Source organism: Dendrobates tinctorius, unplaced genomic scaffold, assembly GCF_039654945.1.
Source record: "Dendrobates tinctorius isolate UK_male_01 unplaced genomic scaffold, ASM3965494v1 ptg000115l, whole genome shotgun sequence".
Classification (NCBI taxonomy): Eukaryota; Metazoa; Chordata; class Amphibia; order Anura; family Dendrobatidae; genus Dendrobates; species Dendrobates tinctorius.
Window position 1 is genome coordinate 23,503,000 of NW_027361783.1, and position 15,889 is coordinate 23,518,888.

Genomic DNA, 15,889 nt, shown 5'->3' on the forward strand with positions numbered 1-15,889 from the left:
TTTTCTCTCTGTTCTTTCTCCTCTTTCTTTCTCTCTGTTCTATCTTTCTCTCCCTCTGTTCTTTCTTTCCCCTCTTTTTTTATCTCTGTTCTTTTTTCTGTCCCCTCTCTTTCTTTATTCTTTTTCTTCCTTTTTCTCTGTTCTCTCTCCTTTCTTTCTCTTTTATTTTTTCTCTCTCTGTTCTTTCTTTTCCTCAGTACCAGTCAGTGTGCCCACAGTACCAGCCACTGTGCCCTCAGTACCAGTCCGTGTGATCAGCAGTGCTAAATGGGTGTGGTTGGGGCGTGGATATGGGTGTGACTAGTTGTGAAATGGGTGTGGTCGGGCGGCCGGTAACCAATCATCATAGTGGAAGTCATCCGTTTCCATCAACTTTGTTATATGTGGGCAGCTCTAGTAAGGTGGGCACGAGATGACGGGTCTTGTCACCTCTGCCTCACACATAAGTTACTATGAGGTGTACTTTATTCCTGCCACATTTCTTTCTTGGCCTACTGAGAGAAATGTTTTGATCAGTTGAAAGTTATACAACCTGAGGATTGTGCATGTGTGCGCTGCCCGCATATATATATTTACTTACTCCAACCCCTATATAAACCCTGCCCCTCCGACCGTCGTCCACTTTCCCATGCTCCTGTTACAATCCTGGGGTCTTTTTTGGTCCCTCCTTGGTCCTCCACATGCTGAACATCTGGGACATGACTAACACTGCGCAATGTGTGCTTGTTCGTCGCCAGATGCAGCGTCGTGTCCAGTGTGTGAGGAGACTGTGACTTGTCTGTGGCGTTAACCCCTCTGCTGACATGTTGGGCACAGCCTGTGACGAGGAGCGTCTCTTCCTGACTATCTGGCCACAGACTGCACATCGGAGGCTGCTTCTTCTATCTGGGGAAGTTCATGAAGCAGAAGCCTCTGTGTGACTCATGTGAAGTAACTTGTCTGACAGGTCATGGGTCCAGGTCAGCAGGTGATTGCAGACTATTAGCTGGTTTTGATATTAGGTACAGGTGAGTCAGGACTAGATGTTGGGTGGAAGCTTTCCAGTACTTGTAAGGCCTCGTGCACACGCTGAGTATTTGGTGAGTTTTTCACTCAGTATTTGTAAGGCCTCATGGACACGCTAAGCATTTGGTGTTTTTTACCTTAGTATTTGTGAGGCCTCGTGCACACATTGCGCATTTGCAGAGGTTTTTCTACTTCAGTATTTAACCCCTTCCTGCCCCTTGACGCACCGTATGCGTCATGAAAACTAGTGACTTCCCGACCCCGTCACATGACCGGGGGGCCCACAGAGTCTGAACAGCCGGGGGCCCTGGCTACCCTTAATCCACCCCTGGACCCCCCCCCATTATCAGCTTGTAAGCACTGTGCATGTTCAGACACAGCTGTCGTCCAGCAGAAATATCCATTCTTTGTGCAAATAAAAATACATTAAATATATAGAGACAAAAGAGCAAAATTTCAGTAAGTAAATTATAAAAACTGCTTATTTTTATGAGCTACTTTAAAATATAAGCATCTTAGAAAATGGGAACAACCCTTTAACATTTCACAACATCACGTGTACAAAAAATATTTAGGAAAACTAAAAGCTGTCGTCCATCATACAATACAAAGAACACAATTAAATGCAATATGCCAGACTGCTCTTCTTGCTGAAATTATCAATTTAGTATTGATTATTGATATAAATTCTGATTTATCAACCAAGCTCTGTCTATAGAAACTCCAAAAAACTCAAACACATTCACATACAAAATCCACTTACTTTTTCGCCATTAACAGCAATACTGATTATACCAATATTAACTTGCATCCATCTTTCATTGGGATTGAAGATGTTCAGAGAAGCTTGAGAAGCAATGCCAACACAACATGTATTAGGAAACATCACCTCTTCAGGAGCCAGAACTGGTCCTTGTAATGAGAATTGAAATTCAATTGCTATATATTCTTACATTTCTATTACATAACAATTCAACAGAAAATAGACTTACCAAAACCAGATATTCTACTAGACCAATGAGAGAGTCCTGCAGGTCCACTCTGGGAGTCAGCCAAATGCATGTGATGACAATTGCTTTGACTTCCTGATGTGTGAGTACCCATTGGAAGAGTGGAAAGAATACCAGAAGCAACATTTGCAGTCAATGGAACACTAGTCACTGGGTCGTGGATGTTTTGACCTTGAAGAATACATCCAGGATAGTCTAAATGGCTTCCAACAGTGAAGTGGGGAATCGGAGCAATTCCTGCCAGATAATGTTGTGCAAATGGAATTGTGGAAAGTGAAGGTGCATTAAGAATTCTCGGATCAGACGATGGCAATTTCTGCAACTCACTGGCTGGCAAAACTGGTTTAAATCCTTGCCCAAAAATATGTGGATTATTGCCAGGCATGTTTTTCACTACGTTATACTTATCCAGCAAAGCAGTCTGCAGCATATCTCCAACAGAATGTCCTTGAGTCGTTTTAGAAGCGTAGTGTTGCCAAGCACAAGCGCCATCTGACGGAATTTCATAACGCTTCTCGCCTGAGGAATCAGAACCAAGTGGTGTGTCTTTATAATTTATTGCTAGGAGCCCTGGTTCAGTTTTCATTCCATCTGCTTTGGATGAGTCCCCAGTTTGCGATCCACTGTCATAAGCTGAGACAGTGGGGACCCCAGCTGGACTTTTACTCGCTTTAGGCTTTTCATGGTATTCCCAGGCCAAAGCATTGTTTTGGATCATCTGCATTTCTGGGGGTGTAGGACTTGCTCTCACTATAGTGGTACTCAGCTCTATGGTGTTATTGCTCTTGAAAAAAATAAAAAAAAGGTACAAGAAACATGGGTTTACAACTGCAAACACTTTAGAATTTTTTTTATAACTAATTTTTATTACATTTTCTATAATTTTAACAATCACATTGAATAAACAACTTAGAAAATCAGCAAGGATGAAATACAATAAAGATGAACTATTGGGGGAGCATTCTCCTCAAGTGGAGACAAAACAAATTGCATTATGAAATAATAAAAGACAAGAGCTCCCATAGGTCTTAATAAAAGTTACAGTTGACGCCACATTGTACCAACTCCATCAACAAAATTTTTATCAAATAAGCAACACATAAAAAGACAAAACACTATGAGGGGAAGGAGGGAAAGCACAAGAATCAGGACAAACAAAAATCTTCAGTTATTTTGAGCCCAAAAAATACATCTTAGATATTTTTAATAAGTCTGACTGCCATTGACCAAGATATATGAAGGGGACATTCAATCATACTGAGGATTGGTGTGGTATTTATAGCTTCCAACTTTTTTTTGTAAGCCAAGGCAGGAGGGTGGGAGGGGGTTAAAAAGGTAATTAAAAAAAAGTTTCAATAATGAACAAGAAATTAGTTGAAATTAGAGTCAATGGGCTAAATGTTAAACCACGTTCACATGTCCAGTATTTGGTCAGTTTTTTACATCAGTATTTGTAAGCTAAAACCAGGAGTGGGTGAAAAATGCCTAAGTGGTGACATGTTTTTTTTATAATTTGTCTTCTTATTGATCCAATCCCAATTTTATGTTACAAATATTGAATGTGTGAACATGGCCTTAGGCATAAATGTATTTGTCGGGCTTTAACTATATAGAAATTAAACATGATCCTTGGGAAGATGACTTTACGACACCCATTAATCTACCCAACAGGATTTCAATGAAGTGCTGCTCCTAGAATAATTTACTAAAATGCAGAGATTGGTTACATTACATTTTTGTGCTTATAGTTTTAGAATATCAAGGTTTATTTTGAGTATTACTTTCCCACATGAAGTCAGAACTACTGTAAGTTACAAGACACCATCTCACCTTTTTGTGATCAGGACTGGGAATAGCTGTATTCTGTAATGTATTCTCTGAGGCTGAAAGATAGGTCAGTCGGCTCAGGCTGGGACTATTACATGATGATTCAGGGGACAAACCGGCATTTGAGCATCTCTGACCTAATGCTTGTGGAGAAGTTGTAAATCTAGGAAAAAAAAAATACAGTAAAAGTGATTCACAAAGAAAAACCTGGAAAGTAATTTGTCAAAATTCAAACAATAGATAAAGAAGTAGGAACTCAAAACCTGCAATATATTTGTTAATAATAATTTATTAATTCAAATCCATGAAAGAAAACCAGGCATGGGGAGATTAGCAAGACATGTTGAAGGCAACGTCTGCTTCACATCTACAGGCCTGAAGAAGCATAGAGTAACATGAAACAGCGGTGAACTACAAAGCGATGTCACTAAATTCTCCAAGATCACTTTTATACACCTGATTTAAGAAGAATAACTTGAATTGTATGTAGTAAGTGCTGCCTACTATTTTCCCTACTGTGTGAATATATAAAGACTTAAAAATCAGAAGTAGAACACCACCGACAGATAGCAGTTTGGTTTTGGAAATAACCTGGTAAATGTAGTCCATGCTTTTAAATGTAGTGCGATACACGATCTAGAAAGACAATTGTATTTCAGTGGAGTGCAGTTATTTTTTGCAGATTGAGGAATAGTAGCATACTGGTGATTATATGTGCCCATGTCAGGTCGCCATTAACATGTCAAGTAATGTAGAATTGGCATGTTTTGCTTTTGATTCCACAGCGGGCAGAACTCTCATGGCTTTTCACAGGAGAATACACCCTCACACAAATACCTAGGTTTAAAACGGCAGCGGATCTACTGCACGTGTGGAAAACTTTTACCAACCAATCATTTAATTCACTGGAAAATTAGCAGTCTGCCATGTGTGGCCTTCCAAGGCAGTTTTCTTGTGTGTTGCCAAAATCTGTAACAAATACAAGTAAATACCCTTTTCCTGAAAGCTCTAGAGAATCCTGGCTTGGGGAGGAATGAATCAAAGGGGAAGTAGATGGTCTAAAACTGTAATGTTCCTCTTCTGCCGTATGAACACTGTAATCTGGAAAATAATTATATCACACAAGATAATATTAGTTCTTGTCGGATTTACCAACGTCATACAAAAAAACCCACATCTCAACATGTTAAAAATTTAGTTTAGTTTAAAGAGTATTATCAAAACATAACTTATGAAAAATATGTAATGTATCATTATATTTATGTATTATTTAAGTAGATACTATTTGATTTGAAAAACTATCTAAAAACCTTTCATTTATCTAAATGATTTTTCAACAGAAGCGCACAGCAAACTTATAAATGCTCATGGTTCTAATGCGCATGCGTAAGACCTGAAAACAGAAAGCGCGCTGCTGTTGGGGCCATAGTGAAAACTCTACTAATGAAGTAAAACTATCACTGCGTTTCACTCTCCATGACCGTCTCTCTGCTCTAATTAGCGCGTTCTCAACGCTTAGCGCAGACATCGGTATGACAGTCATGGTGCATGAAGAGACTGCTAACAAAATAAAAACAATGGCCCCCAGAGTAACACACAAATTCTCTCTCATTCCAAGGCGCAGAACTTTAGTTATTGCTCTGCTCTAAATAGTGACTTCTTACAAGATCACATTGTTGCAGTGTTTCTCAACTCCAGTCCTCAAGCCCCACCAACAGGTCAAGTTTTCAGGATATCCTTAGCATTGCACAGGTGATTTCAACACCTGCTCAAGCATTAATTCCATCACCTGTGCAATACTAAGGAAATCCTGAAAATATGACCTGCTGGTGGGTCTTGAGGACTGGAGTTGAGAAACACTGGTTTAGAGGATCCCGAGAACTTCCAGCCCAGCTGCTTGGCAGCTACTTGAACCAGAAAGTCGGCAATTTGCATAGCATTTGCGTCTCTCTGCATGGTATTCAAACGTCCTTACTTAATGATCTTTTAGTTATATTTAGAAATGTGTTTTTATTTTTTTATTATATAATAAAAAAGAAGAGGGGTGATTTTACAGACAAGTATCCTTTAGTGATGCTGGGATCGACTAAGTAATCAATGTTAAACTGTGAGCTCAAGTAAAACCCAAACTTTTTAATACGATGCCAGACAATTTTTGCATTGATAATCTTGAGGTGCAGCAAGAGGAGGGAACGATGACTCCATGTACAGGACACTACATAGGTTCACATTAAAGTGGATTTTTCACCAATCTGAGTATGTTAAACAGGTCGCATTAGGAAAGTGAGGAAAGTGTGGCAACAAAGTTGAATGAAAATCATTTTTATGACTTTATTTCTCCTCTCTGACAAAACAAAACCATGCCCCCACAATAGCTCAGAGCAGCTTTCCTCCTGTGCGAGACATAATGAAAGTCTGATCTCTTCTCGGTCTCAATGCAGTGTGATTAGAAGGGTCGGGGAGAAGAGCAAAGATCTGATTACCAACACTACTTCTGCTTTCATTTCAGGGTAGACTGTGTGTGTTTGGGGGGGGGGAGCACAGGAGAGCCAAGCTTTGTCTCATTACAAACACCTCTGCAGTTCTGCTCTCATAGTGTTTGCAGCTCTGCTGTAACACCTCCACACACACACTGGCTACCACAAGTTGAAAGGAGAAGTAGTCTTCGTAATCATGCGCCCCTCTGCTCTAATCTGGACACTCTGTTCTCACTGCAGAGATGTGTGTGATTACAGACTGTCATTGCAAGACTCACACAGGCGACACGGCATGTATTTTTTTTCTCCTCCATGTTGGTGCCTGCCTATGATTGGCCAACATCATACAGGAGAAAATGTACAAGCCCCCAGAGACAAAGCTCTACTAACACCTAATTGGGCCGATCATAAACTAGAATGTAAATTTTACAAGGCAATAGCTCCACAATGGAGAGGAGAAATTGAAAAGAAAAAAAAACAACAACTTTTTTTCAGCTTTGCAGTCACTACTCCATTATGTGGCCAGTTTACCATTGTAAAAAAAACTGTTGAGAGTTTCTCTTTAAAGGGGTTTAATCCTAAAACACACTCTCATTCTGAACATAGTGAATTCATAGACTACTGCCCCAAATTGAATATTGAATTCATAGACTAATGCCCCAATTCCACATTGCTTTTGCTCTTTAATCATTTTTATAATTGCCCTATAGTATAGCTTTTGATGCATAAAGACCGGGTGCACTCGATCTGGAAGTAGAAGCGCTTTGGAAGCAGTGCATGTTTGCTGTGTCCACAGTGCTGCAGTCTATTAAACACAGGTGAATCAGCATGTGTTCACTGAATTGTGTGTATTCACTGAATTCAATACATTCTATGGGTGAAATTTATCTTGAAAGAAGTGCCGCATGTCCGTCTCTGTGGGTGAGCCCCGGCGTCTATGTACGCATAGTAGATATGGGATTTCTTGAAATCCCATCCACTATGCTGCCACATCTGGCCGTTGCAGGGTTGACGCTGCATAAGTACGCAGGGTCAAACCCACAGCAATTACTGATTGTGTGACCATACTCTTAGTTTTCCTAGTGTTCGTCATTTTTAGTTTGGAATGACCATCTGGGTGTTTTTAATATCTAGATGTCTCTGGCTAATTCGTCAATTGATGCTTTCCATAATGGCACCCAAAAAAAGTCTTCCTTGCATCTTGATAAATTTGGTGCATCAGTACGCAAAAAAAAAAAAAAAAAAAGACGACCAAAAATGACTTAACAAAAAACAAATGATGACAGGTCTGTGTGCCCTGTGTATGTTTTCAGGATGCCAAGAAGCCAAAAAAAAATTTCTTTGATGTTTTGGCAACTAGAAGTATGAACCTGTAACTCTATAGTACTGCGCTTATATCAGTATGTTAAGCTGACAGATCAACATAAAATGCTGAAATGTGCACTTTAAAACACTGTCAAATATTTTTCTGTGATGCACATCGATGTATTAACTCCTTCATGATGAGGCCAATTTCTGTTATTGAATGACAACATTCATTTCACAAAAAAAAAAAAAAAAAACACGTCTATGAATAATATATCTAGTATATGAAGTTTATGCAGTTTTTATATCATTTTATACGTGTACATTTGTTTCATTCATCTGTTCATGAACATTGATGAATAATTTTTGTTTTCCTTCATGTTAACCAAATCATGTACCTACCCTATGAACTTTGACATACTGCACACTGTCAGGTGTCTTTTTTGGCGCCTTAATTAAAATCTTACTGCTACATAAACCCTGTAAATGCACTGTATATGTATATGGCTTTTATATCCTGATGGAGTGGATTACACTTTGAAAAGTGTAGAAAAATCATGTCACGGCACACCTATGGGCACATGGAACGACGTGTCTCCATGTCAGCACGTGTTAAATGCCTCCAACGGTTTGATAGCAGCATTTAAGATTTAAGGCTACATTCCCATGATGAAATATTATTGAGTCTTTGAAGCTGCAGAATTTTAGCACTATTTCTGCACCTATTTAAGTTGGGTGACTTGTATTTTTTCATTGCTTTAAATAAAGCGGCTTTGTTTTTTATACTTGCGGGTTTTTTGCTTTGACAAAACTTTATTGGTATACTTAGGACGCACGGCCCCAGGGATCATTTGTCTGTCACCCTTTGAAGGTAACTTGCCTGCTACCATGACAACTATGCCTTAACCCACAGGATTACTGCTGAAATACTCAGCCAGTATGTACGATATATTTTTGGCTTTTATATATGGCTTATTATAGCCTATTTTGCAGACTTTTTATATTTATATCTTGATGGTTACTATGGTTAATTACTGCAATTTGTACAATTTTGATATATGCCATTCACCATCAAATTTACATTATATGATTTTTAGTCTCTCTGCCTCCGTGTGCCCTGTTTTTGCAGTCATGCACCTATGCATTTAGGTTCTACTCATGGGCACGTGTTCTCTGCACCTGTGTTGTCCACCATGCTTAATAAAGTTGTTAATCTTCTCCATACATTTCATGGACTTATTGGTCGTTTTTTCTTTTTTTTTTTGGTACTTGTACCCCCTCCTCCTTTCCTATTTGCTAATGACTAGTCCACATTGATGTCCAGAATTATGTCAGCATTTAGCTAGTCTTCTACCGTACTATTTATAGCCAACATGCTGTTTTTCTTCTTCATGAGTTTTCCTTTTAATTTGGTATACCTAGGTGCGGATTAAGGCTGGGTTCACATTTGTGTTCGGGGGCTTTGCGGAGGGCTGCGTACTTCCTCTGTTAAGCTCTGCCTACTTCCGCATAATTCTGCATGCGTCTTGCGTACCTATCTTTAACATTGGGTACGCAGGACTTGTGAATGTCGTTTTGACGCGCCCGCCGCCCACACAAAACGCAACTCCGCACGTCCTGCATACCCAATGTTAAAGATAGGTACGCAGGACGTATGCAGAAGTATGCGGGGCTTAACGGAGGACGTACGCAGTCCTACGCAGAGCCCCCGAACGCTAAGGTGAACGTAGCTTTAGTGAGTTTTTGATGCGATAACGCCACAGAAAGACACGTTTTTCTTTTTTTTTTTGCTGATTTTCCACATCAAATCTAAGTGGGCATGAGATGAATTTCGTGAAGGGGTTAAAATGTGCATCAGATAAAATGCATCTAAAACTGGAATTAATATTTATGATAATCTACCTGACACCTTCTGATGGATTCCACTTGAAGGCGGCAGGAAGCTAACATGCTTCTGAGAAAGATCCTCACGAATATTATTGGACTCCTTTGAACAAGGTGCAAACTTTGGGTCGTTTGATAGATTAGAACTTTTCTTTGTATTACTTGGAAAACAAGATTTTAAAGAATTATTCTCTTTGTGGCCACCTTTGCCATCTGATGATCTATCGCCTCTCTTTGCCTCATCTTCTGAAGTGTCTGACTTTAGTGAAGCAATAGTTGAAGAATTTCTTTTTACTTTATCTTCCTTATTTAGCTTATTGACAGATTTCTTGAAAGCTGCAGGTATTATTTCAGATATTTCTGACGAATGCCTGTCAGACCCGAGATTACTCAAAGAGGCATCCTGCTGTAAGGATGCTTCATTACAGACGTCGCAGGTAGACCGCAGTTTATCCCAAGCAAAATGAACATCCTTTGGACACGCTGATATTCTTAAGTCTTGCTTTTGGACATCTGTGATGTTTGCTAGTTCTGTACCAGAATCTTGCAGAGGATGCTTAAACCCTGCAGACATGTTCCAGGTGAAATCCTTTGAGTGCTCAAAGCTTTCAACATCAGTGTCCAGGTTACAGTAAGTCGTAGCTTTAAGATATCTTTCCATATCAAAATTTCCTGGAGAAATCTGTTGTGCAACAGAATTTAGCCCCTCGTTTAATTGCTGATGTTCAGCAGACTTGTGCAGTAATTTGTCTTTTTTTTTATTTGACAATTCCATGATCATTGCTGCCAGCTCAGATGGGTTGGCACTGCAAGATGCATTAGCTAGTGCTGAAGCTATAGTGCTGATATTCAGTAATGTGATGTCAGCTGTTCGGTCAGGTTTTTGTAAGGAATTGTTTGCTTTGTTAAAATTGCGGTCCTACATAAAAAAAAGTGGTATAAGATTAATATGTTAAATTTACACTTTTACGGTCTACATAATTGTCGCACAATGCACCTGGATCTACATCACAACATCCCAAATCTTCATCTTTTAGACTAACTGACAGATTTCCTGAAAGCTGCAGGTATTGTTTCAGATATTTCTGATGAATGCATGTTAGACCTGAGACTACTTGAAGAGGTATCCTGCTGTAATGCAATCACAAAGGCAACACTCTCTCTTGAAAGGAAGGGTTTGTCTTCACTGGAAAACTCAACTCTTGACTGCCAAGGCAAGTTCGGAGGTCTACACATTTATTACACTTAGCGAGTGGTACAACACATCCACTACATTAAGTATTCCTACAAATACATGGTTGTGCGAGGTCTAGAGTAGAATATGAGCTGATCTTCGCAGTGGCTTACAGTTGGCTAAAGAAAGGTGTCTAATACACCAATCTGTGAAATAGAGAATTGTGCATTTGTTGCAACACTTTTAAAGGGAACCTGTCAGGCCTCTAAAGCCTCAGAAACTGACCCAGTGTAATTTAGAACATGAATCCAGCTTCCCAGTAACCTCTCCAGTACCGGAGCGTTTATTGGAAAATAAACTTTTAATGTTGTAGTTGGCATAAGCAAATGTACGTGGAGGGGAAATTTTTCATTGAGAGATTTCCAGTTTTGCCGGCTGTAATCATGCACCTCTAGGTGTGATCGACACCATCCTAACTACGAGGTGGAGGGGGTTGGTATTAAAAATGTATTTCTCTAATAACAGCCCTTGTCTCGGGTATCAAATACTATTGGGAAGATGGATTCATAATCCAAATTGTACTTCATCAATTTTTATAGGCCTGTCATGTTTCCTTTACATATTTGGAGTCTCATGAGATCGGTGAAGTTGCTGCAGTGTTATTAGCAGATCAGTAGGTTCAGTTATTCAACAGGAAAATTTCACTAGAAATGATAGGCAAGTCATACAAAAATATACCCAATTTGTTTTAATAGTATCATCTACTTACCTGTATAGAGACAAATGGACTATATTGCACAGAATACATTACATATTATTCACATCAGAGAAAGTACAAAAATGTTGGGCCACAGGAGTCTTAACACATATTTTGTAACGCTGCATAACATAAGAGTTTTAACTCAGATATACCTGTGTGCTGTCCTTGCACTCGTCATTAGCATGCGTTGCTATATCTGGCTTATGCTCGGGCACCCTTATGTCAAAAGTTGTTGACGATACCTTTTGATCATCTGGCAAACATATGAGATCATCTAGGTAAAAAATAAATGTGAAGCTGTTTGAGTGAAGTTCAAGCAAAACAAAATGAAAAAAAAAAACAAAAAAAAAAAAACAGATCTGACAGAACAGACCCAACATCAATAAGAGAACCATGTTATTGAAAATGAAAAACCAAGATGCTGTAGACATAGACATGGTAGGCTATCAATACTAAATGAAGACAAGGGCAACAGCATGGATCATTCCATAGGCACAGCATAGGTCGCAGCTTGCTGCAAATCCAGAACATTAACCCCCTTCCCTCCTCGGTCAAATTTAATTTTTGCGTTTTCATTTTTTCCTCTCTTATTACCACATAAATGTAAGGGAAAATGGCCCTCAAAAATCCAAGAGCAGTTAAATGATAAAACGCTGTTCCATTGTTTGTTTTTTGGGGTTTTCGTCACACATCATTTATTTTTAAGTAAAAACTCTCTGGAAGTGTGATTCTCCAGGTCAGTATGAATACAATTTTTTTTACTCTTTTATTGGCTTAAATTAAGAACTGCATTTTAAAAAAATTGTTACGGTCAATGGAGCTGTGTGGGGAAAGTTTTTGTGTAGCAAGCTGGAGTTTTTACTTACAAAATTTTAGGGCACATACTGCTTTGATTGCTTCTTATTGCAGGCACTGAAATAACACAATATGGAACTTGCTTAATAAATTTTATATTTTGATCGAGTGGACTTTTCTGAATGCAGGGATAACAAAAAAACCAAATATATATTTTCACACTCACTTTGTTGGTGCTGTAAAACACTGAGTTTTTTACGTGCCATTCAAAAAGTTAGCGGAACTTGACAGGACTGTTGTGAAAATGACAAGTTTTAAACAAATTCTTCTTTGCAAAAAGCTTGACATTTCTTGCAGTTTTAAGCTGTAACTAAAGTGTGAAAAAGTGATTGATGAACCAGGAACATAGTGTATAATGCATTTGTAGTCACATGAGCTACACTGACATACAGCCTAATGCACCACTACTTCTAGCAGAGGCAAGAAGGCTTAAATATATTACAGACCTGGAGGCCATTGTTTGGTCTCTAACTGCTATGGCAAATATAAGCATCCCGCAATTGTGTACTTGGGGTACCGAGGGTGTACAAAAAGTCCAATGCCTTTGTAAACTATCCAAATACCAATGTCCCTATAGACAACGGCATCTAGAGGGCTATACAATCAGGATTGGTGCATGCACTGATCATGGCAGTTGCAACAGAGTGCCAGCTGTAATATACAGCCAACACCTGGTGTTAATGGCGCTTGCTCAGCTCTGAAGAGGTGCAATGAGTACATGTACAGCAAGATGCTCAAAGCACTTAACACTTGCTGTCGAAGGATGAAATGGAAATCTTCTAAGAAAAAAAAAAAAAGGAGTTGGCTAGTAAGTGTAAGGAATCAAAAGCTACCTATATAGCTAATGTAAAAGAGGAAAGCCTACAAGCGTGGTACAGAGCAGGAAGGGCCTATTTGATCTATTTGCAGGAGGGAGCTCAGAGGCTTTTTTTTTTTTTACCAAGCAAACTTTGAGTTAGAAAATCCATTCAGTAAATTTCTAGCACATATCATTAAAGAAAATCAGACATTACAAGAAGTACTGAGTGCAACATGGTGAATTACTCCTGAATTCTTCTCCACAGAAAATAGATTTCAAAAGTGTTAGGTGGAATATATAGTCTCCAGCTCCATTGTACAGCTGAGGACAATAATGTGCATTTACACCAAATAGCTGCTGCCTACACTCAGAAGAGAGCTGAGGGAATTCTATTAGAAAACGGTATTACTTTAGACGCAGTTACAGAAGTTGTAATAGCGTTAGCTAATGGAAAGGCAATTGGGCTTGACAGCATACCGATTGAGGTGTTCAAAAGACAACTTAATGGTCCCATTCTTCTTTAAACTTACACCGAAGCTTTAACTGAACCCACTGGCCTATATTCATTATATGATGCTGCCATTGTGGTGTTGATTCTGTCAGATCAACAGACTAAGGAGTGTGGGACTTAAGTCACCGATAAAAATGAGTTCAGCCAAAGGTCTAATGTGTTTTGATTTTAGAGGGAGTTAACGGTCCAGTATGTCCAATTTCCTACTGCCAATCATTTTGTTATCTCTGAAATAAGCCGCCGATTGACCTGTCTGGCAGGAGCTCTTTCATTAAGATCTCAGGACATCTCAACCAAACGAGCACTTCTGTGTATGGGAGAGACTACCAAGGTGGCTGCTGGTCAAAGCACTGCACTGTCAGCATTTAAAATGGCTATGGTTCTGTCAAGTGAATAAGGTGCATGCCTTATTTATAGTGATGAGCAAACGAGCTTAGATAAGGTGTTATCTGAACATGCTCGTACACCATGTTCGAGTCACCGCTGCTGCATGTCTCGCGGCTGTTCGACTGCAACAACATATGCAGAGATTTCCTGTCTGTTAGGTAATCCCTGCATACGTTGCAGCTGTGAAACAGCAGCAAGACATGCAGCCATAGTATTTGAGGATACCGAAGATACTCTGTTAGCACCCGAGAATGCGCGGATAACACCTTATCCAAACACGATCGCTCAACACTACTGATTTCCTTTACACTTCACAAATACTTGCTACTTTGTGTAGTTAGAGCACTTAAATTCCCAATCAATATATCTGTGGGTGTAATATGAGAAAATGTGGAAGAATTCATGGGTTTTAAATACCATTTCAAGGCACTGTACCCCTTGATGGAATATTTGTCTTTATAAATACCGTATATACTCGAGTATAAGCCGACCCCCCTAATTTTGCCACAAAAAAATGGGAAAACTTATTGACTCGAGTATAAGCCTAGGGTGGGAAATGCTCCATAGATTATTCCCCCATATGGTGTCCCCAGAAGAAGCTCCATAGATTATTCCCCCATATGCTGACCCCATAAGAAGCTCCTTAGATTATTCCCCCATAAGAAGCTGCTTAGATTATTCCCCCATATGAAGCTCCTTAGATTATTCCCCCATATGAAGCTCCTTAGATTATTCCCCCATATGAAGCTCCTTAGATTATTCCCCCATATGAAGCTCCTTAGATTATTCCCCCATATGAAGCTCCTTAGATTATTCCCCCATAAGAAGCTCCTTAGATTATTCCCCCATATGAAGCTCCTTAGATTATTCCCCCATATGAAGCTCCTTAGATTATTCCCCCATATGAAGCTCCTTACATTATTCCCCCATATGAAGCTCCTTACATTATTCCCCCATATGAAGCTCCTCACATTATTCCCCCATATGAAGCTCCTTAGATTATTCCCCCATGTGCTGCCGCTGCTGCATGTAAAAATAAAAAAAATGACATACTCACCACTCCGTCGCCGGTTGCCAGATACTCACCTGTCCTGCGTCCATGGCTGCTCACCGCTATCTGCCACGTCATCTGTCAGTGACGTTTAGACTGCAGGGGGCGCGGCGCGCACTAATCACGTCACCGCGCCCTCTGCTGTCTGAAGTCAGTGACCGATGACAGACAGCAGCAAGCAGCCATGGAAGCAGGACAGGTGAGTATCGCTATACTTACCCATCCTGACGCTGTCTCTTGAGCCCCCAGCTTCTCCGCGCTCTCTCTTAATGCTGTGTTCAGCGGTCACGTGATTTAATGAGCGGTACCACGTGACCGCTGAAGGCAGGAAGGGAGATTGCGGAGAAGCTGGGGGCTCAAGAGACAGCGTCAGGATGGGTAAGAATGACCTGACCCCCCCGCCCCCCCCCTCCCCCTCCGACCCCCCCGGTGTATATGACTCGAATATAAGCCGAGAGGGGGACTTTCAGACCAAAAAAATGGGCTGAAAATCTCAGCTTATATTCGAGTATATACGGTACATATCTTTATTCTCCCAATCATGGGTTTTGCTTTCTTGTCACTCGTTCATAAAGGCCATATTTGTGGAATAAACTTGTAATAGTTGTCCTGTAAACAGATTCTCCCACCTGAGCTATGGATCTTTGAAGCTCCTCCAGAGTGACCATGGGCTCATTGGCAGCTTCTCTAAGGGTGTGTGCACACGCTGCGGATTCTGCTGCGGATCAGCAGCGGTTTTGGCCCTGCGGATCCGCAGCAGTTTTTGTTGCGGTGTACAGTACCATTATTTTTAATGGAAAACAAAAACCGCAGTGCACATGGTGCGGATTTTTCAACGTGGATT

General features: G+C 40.0%; 1 protein-coding gene across 2 annotated transcripts in view; it reads right to left on the reverse strand.

The window, feature by feature from the left end:
• The window catches only part of CEP192 (centrosomal protein 192), a 325,551-nt gene that overhangs the window by 100,246 nt on the left and 209,416 nt on the right, over window positions 1-15,889 (reverse strand). For both annotated transcript variants that reach the window (XM_073590043.1, XM_073590042.1), the window contains exons 18-23: window positions 11,595-11,716; window positions 9,527-10,427; window positions 4,835-4,943; window positions 3,846-4,005; window positions 1,998-2,799; window positions 1,769-1,917 (exon numbers count right to left, since the gene is read on the reverse strand). In XM_073590043.1, the coding sequence (XP_073446144.1) occupies window positions 1,769-1,917; window positions 1,998-2,799; window positions 3,846-4,005; window positions 4,835-4,943; window positions 9,527-10,427; window positions 11,595-11,716 (2,243 nt within the window). The remainder of the gene's footprint in view (window positions 1-1,768; window positions 1,918-1,997; window positions 2,800-3,845; window positions 4,006-4,834; window positions 4,944-9,526; window positions 10,428-11,594; window positions 11,717-15,889) is intronic.